This window comes from Mustela nivalis (genome assembly GCF_964662115.1).
Source record: "Mustela nivalis genome assembly, chromosome: 7".
Taxonomy (NCBI): Eukaryota; Metazoa; Chordata; class Mammalia; order Carnivora; family Mustelidae; genus Mustela; species Mustela nivalis.
Window position 1 is genome coordinate 142606894 of NC_139026.1, and position 14461 is coordinate 142621354.

At 48.3% G+C, this 14461-nt stretch overlaps 1 protein-coding gene across 1 annotated transcript in view; it reads left to right on the top strand.

The window, feature by feature from the left end:
• Nucleotides 1-14461, top strand: part of IL15RA (interleukin 15 receptor subunit alpha) — a 48437-nt gene that overhangs the window by 23608 nt on the left and 10368 nt on the right. The window contains exons 2-4 of the mRNA XM_082738754.1: nucleotides 6213-6407; nucleotides 10439-10531; nucleotides 12714-12908. Coding sequence (XP_082594880.1) covers nucleotides 6213-6407; nucleotides 10439-10531; nucleotides 12714-12908 — 483 coding nt within the window. The remainder of the gene's footprint in view (nucleotides 1-6212; nucleotides 6408-10438; nucleotides 10532-12713; nucleotides 12909-14461) is intronic.

Below are 14461 nucleotides of genomic sequence, written 5' to 3' on the forward strand. Positions count from 1 at the left end.
AGATTCCGATTTTGGATCTGGGGGAGAAATACCACAGGTGTGATGTTGTGTCCTCCTCAGTGAATCGTATCAGGAGGCACGTGAGATTAATTTGTTCCAAGATCACCGGTTGTACCACAGGTTAACTGGACACCATGCAGGGAAGGGGATTCAGGAAATGTGTCCAGCTTAGCTAAACTGACCTAGTGCAGTCTGCCACCTGTATAAACATCTGTCCCTTATCAACTTCAGTCTGCTCATTCTAGCTTCCATTGTTTCTTCTCTTACTCCGTCATTCCTTCTATATTAATTAGCTTTATACTGTAAGCGAGCTGTAAGGAGAGCTTTCTCTTCTCCCCTGCTTACTTACTTATTCATTTACTTATTTATATTAGTATAGACTTACGGAATTTTGTTTTATTTTGTTCCATAATCTGTTAGTCTCTTTATTTGCTTTGACACTCAAATGGTCCCAGATGTGGCCGGTGAGAGCCAGTTCAGACGTCCCACTATATCCTTCTGATGATGTTGCCATCTTCCTTTGACTATTTCCTTACTTTCTGGTACAACAAGATATTTAGGCTCATCTTTTGATCTTTTAAAAGATCAAAATGCGGGGCCCCTGGGTGGCTCAATCAGTTAAGCGTCTGGCTCTTGATTTAAGCTCAGGTCATGATCTCAGGGCGATGAGATTGAGCCCCAGGTCAGGCTCTATGCTGGGCGTGAGACCTGCTTAAGATTCTCTCTATCTCCTTTTGCTCCTCCCCATGTGCGGTCTCTCTCTCAATAAATACAATCTTCAAAAATAAAGAAAGAAATTTAAAAAATATCGGGCACCTGAGTGGCTCAGTTGGTTGGGCAACTAACAGCCTTTGGCTCAGGTCATGATCTTGGAGTCCTGGGATTGAGTCCCTTATTAGGCTCCCTGCTCGGCAGGGAGTCTGCTTCTCCCTCTGACCCTCCCCCCTACATGCTTTCTCTCTCAATCTCTCTCTCTCTCTTAAATAAATAAATAAAATCCTTTTTAAAAAGAAATTTTAAAAGATAAATAATAAAATTATTAAAAATTATTTTAAAAATAAAAGAGTAAAAACTGTTTTCCCCATCCTATCCCTGGAATCAGCCTTTTTTCCAAGTAGTCATGCTTTCTTTCGGCGAAGACCAAGATCTGGGCACCAAGTATGCTCACGGTTAATGTGTCATTGCTTCTAGGTATCGTTAGAGGACGGAGGAGCTAGAGCAGGCACACAGTCACACACAGACACACACACACACTTGCATGTCACATTGCCACGTACAGACATATGTACACACACACGAACACACACAGATGATCACATACGGATATCTCCGACCTGCTCTCTTCTAACACCACAGGGTACATTGTAGTCATCCTTTCCCAGTTCCATAGTCACAACTTCTTCCTCCGATGGCGAGAAACCTGGACTGAATTCGTCTTTCTCATTGATGACAACTGATTCCTACAGATTATCAAGAAGAAGGGAAGCGTTGACAGTGACTTTGGACCTTTGCCCTCAGATTTAACAGCAGAAATGGACTTCGTTGGAGAATCTGCAGTAGCTTTAAGCTTGTCACTGTTTACTGAGTATCTGTCCCAGCTTGCTTTTCCTTCTAAAACAGTGGTTCCCAACTGTGCAGACAGCATGCCTCCTGTGAACCCTTTCCTGTTTGGTGTGTCACCTTCACTGTCAGAAACGTGAATACACCTGCAAGGACACAGTGTTTGGCGGGGTGGGGTGGTGTTGGGCTGAGAGGGGTACTATGTGCTGTGAATCTGAGCCGGGGGAGTAAGTCACGCTACCACAGAGAAGGCTACAGAGTCACTGAAACGTGCAAGAACTCTGAGTTCTCATGTACTCAGCCGACTGTCCCCCACACACAGCCACAAGCTCCAAAGGACGGCCTCACGAGTCACACGTTAGCACGGCTGCCTTCTGCGGTAGCCATGATTCTTTATAACTCTGGCTGACACAGGCGCCGTGTCAGTCCTCCTGAGTGACAGGTCCCAAGTGTTTTAACTCAAAGTGTGCCACAAACGCTGAAAGCTGAAAACCACCATTCTAAATGGAGGAGAGTGTTTTCAAGACTTAGGAGAGGTAGAAGAATTTGCTGATGAAAATCCCAAATCCAGAAACAACACAGAAAACAGCAGAGACTGGGGGCAGGTGGGGGGGGGGTGACAGAAAGAGAAGATAAATAGATTCAGAACATTATTTGAAATTAAAATGGAGCTCGAGCACTACCTGGTGAATAAAAATGTTTTGGAAGGGATTCGGGCAAACAGGACACAACCCCAAGACCAGGCCGATGGGAGAGAGAGAGGCAGAGACGGTGAAGGGCGTAAGTCTCAGCAGATCGATTTCTTCTGTCTTCTATTGACTCTGCTTCTAGAAATAGTAAGAAAATAATGCTTTCAGAAAACTGGTAAGTGAGAATGAAGATTCTCTTATGACCTCACTGAAGAGGAAATGTCCGTGTCCGCTCTCGAGGCCACGTGAGTGAGGAGAGAACACTGACTATTAGAACAGCACAGTGGTATACTGTATCGTGCAAAATGGAAGATTCTATGCTGATGGGATTTGAAAAGAAAAAAGTCAGTGACTGGATTAAGAACAAAAAAAATCAAACAATCCCTTTCCCTTTCTTGAGACCAGGAAGATGAAAGTAAGGCCTGGGCTTTCCTCACCCAAGGGGCTGTCATAGCTCAGTGGGCTCAGGTGAGAGACATGGTGGGACCTCAGCCAGGAGAGCCCACAGGGAGGCCTTCCTGAAGGAGGAGGGGACAGTCTGGCCGCTGCCCCGGCGGTGGGCTGGACATCTGTAGGCTTCCAGGCCCTTCCAGGAGATTGTTCTGACCACATTTTGAATTTGCAGGGGCATCCCTCTGATTCTAGGATCTGAGGAAGCCCACCCGGCCAGGGGGATGTTGCATTAGGGGTCCAGGGGGTGAGTATGTGTCCTAGCCAACTCCAGTAGCTGTTCTTGGACATCCAAACCCAAGCCAGCGGCTGGGCCGTGTGACAATCCAGGGGCTGCTCTCCGGAGGAAAAGATGGGCAAGACCTGGGTGGTCAGGGCCCGAGTCCCGAAAGCCAGGGTTTCTAGGCAGAGACAGGCCAACCCACAGGGAGCTGGTAAGAAGGAAGGAGAAAGCTGCCATTTGGGGGCCCATGGCCAGTCAGGGCGGACCCCAGATCCTGCCCAACCCAAAGAAGGCTCAGCTTGCTGGAAAGCAGTCACAGGGACGATTTGAGTAAATCAGACAAGAGTGGCTCACTTAGGGAAGACAGAAGGAAAGCAGCCCCACTTAGAACACCCAGCTTAAGGTCAGAAACATCACATTTGCCAGGACGGGTGGGGATTCATGTTCTGGAAGCCAGAATCCTCACTGGGACATGCGGAGCTGTACAAGTCACGGCTTCCAGAATCCATCCCCCGGAGACCTAGCACCAAGGTCGAATCCGGGTAGTGACTGAGCTCACCTCAACCACTTGGGGTCCGGACACTATACAGCCCACACAGGTAGCTCGGTCGTCAGATGTTCAGACTAGAACTCTCTGCTCCTGGTACATTCCAAAACCCAGACGTGAGGATAGAGAACTTCACCAGGTGTCAAGCCCCCAAGCCATGAGACCAGCTTATCCTGCAGATCTACCGAGCACCTGTCTGTAGAAACGCCACCAAAATGAGATGAATGTGCACGAGCAGGCACGTCCCAGGACGCTGCCTGCAGCCTGGGAGTTTCATAGTGAGGAAAGTCGTGGGGTCTAAATTTGCTCAAATCTTTCGGATTCTAAATATAAGAGGGACATTTTTTACACAGCTGTACAAGTTAGAGAAAATGCGAATCGTTCTAGCTCTGGCTCTTACCTTCCTTTGGTGACATTCGCCTGAGAAAGGGTATCACTTGACATGCACTTTGTCAGGCCCACTGGGAGTGACTGGGGTGGGGGGCGGGGGGGCGGGCTGTCTCCCAAAGCGGTCCAGAATCCTCCCAGATGACCTTGCCTTCAAGGTCTTCTCGCCTCACTTTTTCCCCAAGCTGCCTTCACTTGCTCAGAGAAAGGCAAAAATTCCTAATTCCAGAATCTCCTGCGTTTCTCACATGCATGTAGCAGGCAACGTGGTATGGCCAAGGCACTGAACACCCCCACTCGGCAGGACTTTTCCCTCTCCTGTCCTAGCTCACCCAAGATTTCGGAGTTCCTGTGGCGGCGTCCTTTAAAATCTCCCATCCTGGGGCTCCTGGGTGGCTCAGTGGGTTAAGCCTCTGCCTTCGGCTCAGGTCATGATCTCAGGGTCCTGGGATCGAGCCCCACGTCAGGCTCTCTGCTCAGCAGGGAGCCTGCTTCCCTTCCTCTCTCTGCCTGCCTCTCTGCCTACTTGTGATCTCTGTCTGTCAAATAAATAAAATCTTAAAAAAAAAAAATCTCCCATCCCCTGCCTTTCTATGATGCAGTATTTCGTGTATTTAAAACAGTGTATAACATACAGGCACAACTAATATTCTGCCAGCCTCCTCCGTGTGGCCTTTCATCTGGGGCCAGTGGTCATCCCCCCCACACCCCCCGTCCCAATTATCACCCGCAACTGTTCTGACCGGTCAGCATCTGCTTGTTAAATACGAGAGAGAGCACAAGCAGGGAAGGGAGGGGAGGCAGAGAGGGAGAAGCAGGCTCCCCGCTGAGCCGAGAGCCCAATGCGGGGCTCAATCCCAGGACCCTGGGATCATGACCTGAGCCAAAGGCAGACGTTAACCAACTGAGCCACCCAGGTGCCCTTCGAAAGCATTTTTAACAGGTAAAACCTCTGCACCGTGCAAAATTCAGAAAGTACGAAAAGGCCTTCAGTAACAAGTTTTTCACAGTGTATTCCCAGCTCCCTCATCTCCTGTGTTAACGGTCTCTTGCGTCCTTCCAGAGATGTTATGTATAGACAAACACTGTGTACAGGAACCATTTCTTCTTTCTTCACTGAGTGTACCATGTAAAACATAGGGTTCTGCCCCTTTTCTTCCTCACTTAAGCACGCATCTTGGAGGTCTTTCCACTCCGGCGCACAGAGAGGTTTCTTCCTCTATGTGAAGAGCTGGTGGTACTTCTTTGCAGGGGTAGCTGTATTGTAATTTATGAATGAGTCTCCACTGACTACGTACAAGGCAATTTACAGGTACTGGCTATTGTGATTGTCCTGGCTATTACTTTGTACTCTCTCCATAAATACACCAGTGTATCCGTAAGCTAAATTCCTAGAAATGAAATTGCTGGGGCAAAGGGCACATGCAAAACAAGCATCATTGTCTGAACAACTCTTTCTCGAACACCTTCGCTTGCCAGCTATTGTACAAGGCTCAGAGAATCCAGTGTTGGGCGAGACAGATGTGGTCCCGGCCCTCCACCGCTCAAAGGGCCAATGAGGGGACACAGCCACCGCAGCATCTCGTTGTCTTCAAACGCAGCCACGAGAGTGGCTGACTGCGCAGGGAGAGAACGCAGAGCTGTGGGACCTGGCTGACTGGGTGGGGAGGGGAAGGGAGGGAAGGCTTTCCTGAGCAAGTCATGTTCACGTTCGGAAGGATGACAGGAGATGGGCTGGGGAGAGCAGTGGGCGTGGTGAGCGGCACGGGTGGCGGGGAGGGGGCACTGAAGACCAGAGTGACCAGGGGAAGAGCAGCTGGGGGCCAGGGGCAGGTCCAGCAGAGCCTTGAAGACTTCTTGAGCATTTTAGCTTTTATGCTAAGAGCAGCAGGCAACCAGGAAGGAGTGAGTCATCCAGGGCCCATTTCTGAAGATGACTGGCTGTATTAAGGAAGTAAATCAAAGGCTTTGGGGAGAACAGGCAGGGAGACCAATTCAAAGGCTACTGCTGCTTTCAGGCAAGAGAGCGCAGAAGCCGGGCTGGAGGGCGCCAAAGAGATAGAGATGGTGAGAGACTGGGGGTGGGGGGGAGAGGGGTTTCCATGGATGGCTGCACAGTCCCTAGCTGTGTTGGATGGTGAGCACTTAAGATAAGGCTCCTGGAAGGCTTCTAAATGATGAGAGCCCCTACTGAACATTTTCTACATGCTTTGAATCTGGGGTGTATCCTAAGGGGCACCTCACAAAGCCAGACCCTGACTGCAAAGGCACCGAGTGCCACCCAGGTTGCCCTGGAGAGCGCCTTCTGAACGAGCTGAGATGTGCTCATCCCCCGTCTTATCGGGCACCCTTGCAGGCGTCACGTGCCCTCCTCCCAAGTCGGTCGAACATGCAGACATCCAGGTCAGGAGTTACAGCCCGAAATCCAGGGAGCGGTACACGTGTAACTCCGGCTTCAAGCGTAAAGCAGGAACATCCAGCCTGACCGAATGCGTGTTAAACAAGACCACGAACATTGCCCACTGGACAATTCCCAATCTCAAGTGCATCCGTAAGTAGCTATCCCTGAAAGCCTCACCATGCCCCTTCCCAAAGCCACACAGAGCCCAACTGTAGTGTGGGAAGCCCGGTAAGCCCATCTCTGGGGGACAAGAGATCTGTGTTAAGGTCTGAAACTAAACAGACCTCTAAACAACTCGAAATACTGTGTAGCCTCTAAACAACACCCCTAGGAGCTGGACATACATAGGCTTTAGGGTCACACCGTTTTGGCTTCCTTGAGCAAGGGTCCTACCATCTTGGATGTCTCTGTCCCTCATCTAGAAAATGGACCCAACATGAACACTGTGTAAAGTGAAACCCGGTCAATATTAAGTCCGGCCATTCCTCATTTTGTTGCATTTTGCTTTATTGTACTTTACAGATAATTGTGTTTTTTATGAATTGAAGGTCGGTGGCAATCCTGCCTCAGGCAAGTCGACATACGCCATTTTCCCAATAGTATTTGCTCACTTTGTGTCTCTGTGTCACATTTTTAGTAATTCTCACAGCATTTAAAACTTTCTCATATTTGTTGTGGAAGCTGGGATCAGTGACCTTTGATGATACTGCTGTCATTCCCTTAGGGTACCACAAACCCACATAAGACGGTTAATTGAATCAATGGATGTTGTATGGCTGTCCCCCTGTCTCTCTCTCTCTCCTCAGACCTCCCTATCCCCTGAGACAGAACAATATTGAAATTAGGCTAATTCATAGCCTTACGATGGCTTCTAAAGGTTCATGTGAAAGGAAGAATCCCATCTTCCTCTTCAAATCAAAATTAGGAATGATGAGGTTAGTGAAAAAAGCATGTCAAGCCAAGATAGGCCAAAAAATGGGCCTCTTATGCCAAGTTATGACTGCAAAGGAAAAGTCCTTGAAGAAAATTGAAGGTGCTACTCTAGAGACAACACAAAAGGTAAGTAAGCAAAACAGACTTGCTGGTGATCTGGAGAAAGTTTGAGTGGTCGGATGGAAGATCAAACCAGCCACGACACTCCCACAGGCCAATGCCTCATCCAGAGCAAGGCCTTCTCCTCAATACCACGAAGGCTGAGAGAGGTAGGGGAGATGCAGAAGAAGCTCTTGAAGCTCATGGCGGTTGGCTCATGCACTGCAAGGAAAGAAGCCATCTCCATAACATGAGTGCAAAGTGAAATAGTCAGTTGTCCAGAAGATCTGGCGAAGGTAATTGGTAAAAGTTGCTACACTAAACAACAGATCCTCAATGTGGACAAAACAGCCTTACTGTGGAAGAAGAGCCCATCTAGGACTTTCCCAGATGGAGAAGAGAAGTCAGTGCCTGACTCAGAGGACTCAAAAAAAGGGCTGACTGTCTTGTTAGGGGCTAATGCAGCTGTTGACTTTAAGCTGAAGCCAGGGCTCACTGACCATTCAGAAAATCCCAGGAACCTTAAGAATGATGCCAAGTCTACTCCGCCTGTGCCCTATGAAGGAAGCAACAAAGCCTGGATGACAGCACATCTGTTTACAACATGGTTTACTGAATATTTTAAGGCCACTGTTGAGAACCACTGCTCAGAAAAAAGGGTTCCTTTCAAAATATGGCTGCTCACTGACAATGCACCTGGTCACCCAAGAGCTCTGATGGAGATGAAAACGAAATTAATATTGTTCTCATGCCCGCTAAAAGAATATCCCTTCTGCAGTGGATCAAGGAGTCATTCCAACTTTCAAGTCTTCGTATTTAAGAAATACATCCCATAAGGCTATGGTTGCCAGAGAGAGTGATTCTTCTGATGGATCTGGGCAAAGTAAATTAAGAACCTTCTGGAAAGGAGTCACCATTCCAGATGCCATTAAGAGCATTCATGATTCATGGCAAGACGTCAAAATACACACCTTCACAGGAGTTTTGGAGAAGTTGATTCCAGCCCTCATGGGTGACCTTGAGGGGCTCAAGGCTTCTGTGGAGCAAGTCACTACAGAGGAGGCGGAAACAGCCAGAGACCTAGAATTAGAGGTGGAGTCTGAGGATGGGACTGAACCGCTGTGATCTCATGATCAAACTCAAGCAAATGAGGAGTTGCTTCTTACGGACAAGCAAAGAAAGTGGGTTCTTGAGACAGAGTCTACTCCTGATTAAGTTAACAACAAAGGATTTAGAATATCACATGAGCTCAAGTGATAAAGCAGAGACAGGGTCTGAGAGGACGGACTCCAGCCCCGAGAGAAGTCCTTCTGTGGGTGAAACGCTATCAAACAGCACCACCTCCTACAGAGAACTCCTTTGTGAAAGGGATGCAGTCACTGCAACAAACTTCATCAGTGTCTTATTTTTTTTTTCATCAGTGTCTTCTTTTAAGGAATTGTCCCAACCACCCCCAGTTTCAGTGGCCACTCCCCTCATCAGTCAGCGGCCACCAATATCGAGGCAAGACCCTCCACCAGCAAAGATTATGATTCACTGAAAGCTCAAATGATGGCTCGCGTTTTTTAGCAGTATTTTTAAATTAAGGTATATATATTGATTTTTTTTAGACAGTAGGCTATTGCCCACTTCATAGACTACAGTATGGTGCAAACATAACTTTTCTATGCACTGAGAAATAAAAATATTCATTCGACTTGCTTTATTGCCACGTTTACTTTATTGTGGTGGTCTAGAACTGAACGAACAATATCTCTGAAGTATGCCTTTAAGATTATGGTAGCAAGAATTTGGCTACAAAGGGTGTGTGCTCACAGCATGCTTGCTTCCCAGAGAGCTTCCCAGTTTCTCCCTAGAAGACTGTATGGAAATTATTAGTGTTCTTTGTTCTTATCTACCCCGGGGGATAGGGGCTACCTAACTTGGTCACCCATGTCTGGTGTCCAGCCAGCCCTCCAGAGCCCACGTGAGGGATGGTTTTCAGAATCTATTTTTTCTTTGAACCATCCACAACTGGATGACTATGTCAGAAGCCAGCAATCTTGGAGTGGAAGTCAATAGTTATTTCCAGGAATACTAAGCCCCTTAGTCTAGTAAAATAAAGATTAACTCATGGTTTATTGTATATTTGGTTCGGTCCAACTGCAAGCTAGATACTTTCTCATATATGTGAAAATTCTCAACTCCTCACTGGGGAAGTGGACGAAAGGGGTTGTTCTAGAGCAAACTCACGCTGCTGTAAGATTCCTTGAAGAGCCAGACTTTCTCATTGATTTTGTGCACCTGTCTCCCGCACCTGGATGACTTCATGCAGACATCAGAGGCAGGGCAAGGAAGAAGCCTTCTGTTTGTTGCAAAGGAATTGCTCAGCTGGGGAACATAGAGCCACATGACATCAAGTGGGATCGAAGTGATGAGCTAGCTGGGTGAGGACAGGTATGAGCAAGAACACTCTGGCAAAGACACACAGTGGACATCTTATTCTGTCCAGTCTGGACACCCACTGGTACCAGTAATCCAGGGGCAAAAATAAGGACTTTCCAGCAGCAGCAAAGTGACTGTTTCTTCAAAGTCCCAATTCCTTTGGGTGAATGAATCCAAAATAAAGAAGAGTTGGGGGCTCTGAACAAGTTCGGTGGTGGGGGGGAAGCAAGGGGGAGAGACCTTGGGTCATGGATTTTTAGAACCTAAAGACTGGAGATCTTTAGGTTTTGTATAGCCCAAAGATTCTTCACCTTCTACCATTTATAACTCCCTCCATTACTTTTCCTAACCTCCTGTGCTTGGAATGCGTTTTTTCCCCCCTTACGAAACAACGGAATGTACTGAGTAATCATTTATTTTCCCATGTAAAAGACAGTATCCTAAAACTGAGTTCATCTCATTGATATCATTCTAACCGAAAATAACAAGACATTTGATATGTGTCTTTTCGAAAGGCTAGAAAAAGTTTGCTGCGTGTTTGCATTTGCATGGGAATTGCAGATTGGGAAACACTGTTTCTTGCTTCTTGTGCTTCTGACCTATCCTGGGAAGCCAGATAGCTCTGTTTTAAATTTACATATTTTCTTTTTATTTACATATGGCTTTGAGGCACTCCAGATTCCACGCCCAGGCTCATGAGTGCCATGTGGTTATCCTCTCTCTAGGAGACCCCTCCCTGACTCACCTAAGGCCGTCCTCCACAGAAGTGCCGGCAGGGGTGACCCCAGAGCCAGAGAGCACCTCCCTTTCTGGAAAAGGTAGGGATGTTGGAAACTTTTTAAGGACTCCCATTCCCTGTGATCACACGGGTCCCTCTGAGTCCCTCAGATTCTTGGACCACTGCTGGAGTTCCACGGCCAACTTAAGCAACAGAACCCACTTTTTATTAGCATCAACATTAAATTTTACGTTAGCTTAATTTTCTCTTTTAAATCAAAGTTGCTTGATAGCTAGGTTTCAGTTGCACACAATTAATGATGACTCAAAATCCACTCCAAATATGCCGGATCAGCCTCAGACACACTTCCTCATCAACACTGGGGAGGATCTGTAGATTCGCCTGCCCTGCACATTAGCCTGACGACATTCATGGGAGCCAGTGGAAAACAGGGCATTCCTCCTCCAGAGACCAAGGATGTTCTTACTTGCTTGCTTACTGACTTAATCGGCATGTTTGCCTCAATTCCCTCATCTCTGTGCCCCCCAGGGGCAATGGGGTAGGTCCCCAAGATGCCCACACATCCAACAGGCTGCTTCATAGCAGAGGAAGGCTGAGTTCAAGGAACTCGTGTCTTTTTCTTTTTAAAGAATTATTTACTTATTTATTTATTTGAGAAAGAAAAGGCTCCTGAGTGGGCGAGAGGCAGTGGGAGAGAGAGAATCTCAAGCAGACTCCATGCTGAGCAAAGAGCCCAGTGATGGGCTCCATCCCAGGTCACCACCTGGGCCAAAATCCTGATCCTGAGGTCATCACCTGGGCCAAAAATCAAGAGCCAGACACTTAAACCACCTGAGCCACCCAGCTGCCCCAAGACACTGGAGTCTTTTATAACTAACTGACCACATCTGCCCTTTGCTCCAAGGAGAGGCGCTATCTCCACATTCCAAGGCTATAGGAGCATCTTTGAAAAGATAGTCCCAGGAAGGGCTGCCAGTGCCTCTGCTAACAAGGTGTACAGAAGCATGAGAGACCCACACAGAACAGTTCCCCGAATGGTCCCAACTGTGATCGCTCTGGTACAGAAGCATTGGGCAACGCTGCCAACGTTACCCATTTCCAGGGCCTTAGCAAATCTTCAATCCCCACTTCCTCAGCACTGACCTCATGTTAAGAAAATTTGAAATCGTAGATGCTAATATCTTGGGACAGTGTGCCCTACATCTTAGAAAACCCTTACTTCACACTGACCTCCTGATCTTTTGTGTCCCATTATCCCGTGTGGCGCTTCCGCGCCCTGTCTTCCCCTTCCTGTCCAGTCACAGTCACCCTGCGGCCACGGGCTGCACTGCTCCTGCTCACCTTCCCGACGGCACGGCTTCCGAACCGTGGACGCACACGGGGATCTCCCTGGAACTCTGGCAATCTGGGGAGCAGTCTGGGAATTAGGGTTCTAGAAGCTCCCCAAGTAACTCTTAGGGAGCCAAAGCTGAGAACCAATACTGAAGGGGAGATGGCGAGGCCTGAAGGAGGTTTCCTCCTGCTTAGTTCGGTAGTTCATTGACTACAGACAGGAAGATGTGGTCGAGGGCTGGCTACATTTAAGTTTGGGGTAATTCCAAAACCCCTTTGACCCAAGTCACGGCTCGTTCACCAACTGATGAGAATGACCAAGTGGTCTCTCCAGCCTTGCCTTCGTGCATCGAACACTTGATCAGGTGAAAGGGTGCAGTCAGGATCTCAGGCGTGGGAGTGTCGTCTCCGACACGGGGTGACATGGCCAGGGGCACGTGGGTAGAAATGCTCTGGAGGACCCTTCCTTCAAGTGTGCTAAGATTCGGTCAGGCCGCACCTCAGGTTTCCCCTTATTCCAGATGTCGTGTGCAAACATGCAAAAAAATAAAGAAAATCAGCACCCCGGAGGTCTTTGGCAAATAGTTACACTCGGGTTTTGAGAACAGCCTCTCACGGCGCCTCCGGAGCCTTCTCTACAACACAAGCCCGGATCTACTCAAACCCGTGGCGTCTTTAACTCAGGTGCACCACAATAAACAGCTGTAGAGCCTCTAGCATTCTGGAAAGTCCTGTGGCCATTCCAGGAGGATGAGTAGGTTTTACCCACATAAGGGATTTTCCCCAAAAAGCCACGGAAGAGTGCGCTGAGGGAGGGCTGGCCCATGAAGGACTTCACTAGAGCAAGTATTAAGCCCGCTCTCTTCTGGAGCTGAGCAGAGACACGATTCTAAACATTTATGTTCTCCGTATCTTGCACTTTCCTACAGAGCCCGCTTTCACTTCCAAGTCAGACACCACAGTGGCCACAAAGTCCACTATGGTGCCGGGCTCCAGGCTGACGCCATCAAAGCCTCCTGCTGCAGGAACCACAGGGCCGATCAGTCAGGAGCCCTCCCAAGCCCCACCTCAGACAACAGCAAAGGCCTTGGAGCACACTCCTTCTGCCTCCCCGGAGACGCCAGGTTAGCACTGGCTTTGCGTGCACTAGGAGAAGTCAGCCGGCCACGGCTGCTTCTGAGAGGCGGGTGGAGACCTGGAGGGCGCGGACTGCATGGCATTATACCATCGGATCCAAAGTCCGGACGACTCCGTTAACCCTCTGCCTGCTGCTCTGCTCTCTAACCTCTGTGCTCTGCCCTGGCTCCGCCCAGCTGGAAAAGAAAGTCCATCTCCCGGATCGGACAAGTCTCACCGTCTTGACCTACATGGCAGAGGCTTTGCCAATCTGAGTAGTACCTGCTTCCTCCCAGTATGGGGGGGGACAGCGGAAGCCTTCTGCAATCTGGAGTCACAATCTGTGGGATGGAGAAGCTCTCGGTAATCCGCATCTTCCCGCAAGGCCTATCGGATTCTTTGTGGCGTGTTTTTCTCTACTGCGATAGCACTGATCTGTCGCCCAAGCTGTACCTTTCATCCCCGTGCCTGGATCGTTCGGTCCCTGGAAGCCTGCCCCTCCCACCCTCCTTCCCCCGTTCTGCCCATCCCCCCACTGCCCGCCCCTCTCGGGCTGTCTCACTTTGTTCTCCGCGTTTCTGGGTCTGTTTCTGCTTTTGTCTGTTTGTCCATCGATTTCATATTTTAGATGCCACCTCGAAGTGAAATCATGTGGCATTTGTCTTTCTCTGTTGGACTCATTTCACTCCACATAATACACTCTGTGTCCGTCCATTGTTATCTCAAGGGGCGAGACTTCACTCTTTCTTGTAATGCTGTGTACAGACTCACCGCATCTTTCCCCGTTCACCTCCTGATGTCCACCTGGGCTGCTTCCATGTCTTGCCTACTGTAAATAATGCTGCCGTAAACAGAGAGGGCATGTCTCTGTTCAGATTCGTGTTTTTGTTTTCTTTTGGGTAAGTACCCAGAGGAATGACTGAATCTATAGCTATTTCCATTTTTAGTATTTCGAGGAGCCCCCACACTGTTCTCCTCAGCGGCTGCACGAGCGTGCACTCCCACCAATAGCGCACGAGGCTCCCTTTTCTCCACATCCTCCCTAACAATTGCTGTTTCTTGTCTTTTTGATTCTAGACATTCTCACAGGTGTAAGGTAATAAGTATCTCGTTGTGGTTTGACATTTCCCTTCCCTTGATGTTTCGTGTGCCTGTTGGCCATCTGTGTGTCTTCTTTGGAAAAATGTCTCTCTGGTCCTCTGCCCATTTTTCATTGGATTTTTTGCTTGTGTGTGTGTGTGTTCATGTGTGTTGAGCTGTATAAGTTCTTTATACATTTTGGATATTAACCCCTTATCAGATATGTCACTTGCAAATATCTTCTCCCATTTAGTAGGTCGCCTTTGTGTTTTGTTGATGGTTTCCTTCGCTGCACAAAGAAAGGGCCTATTTGCTTCTTAAGCATGACCCAGCATCGAAATAAATTACCTTTGTTCTCTGCTAAAGGGAATTTGGTTTTGCCAACCATGAATCTCTCAAGGCTTTAGGATGGAAGCCAAACTGCCCCAAATTCTTCCTGCTTAGTGAGAAATTAATGCCTTTAGGACTACAGCAGTAACTG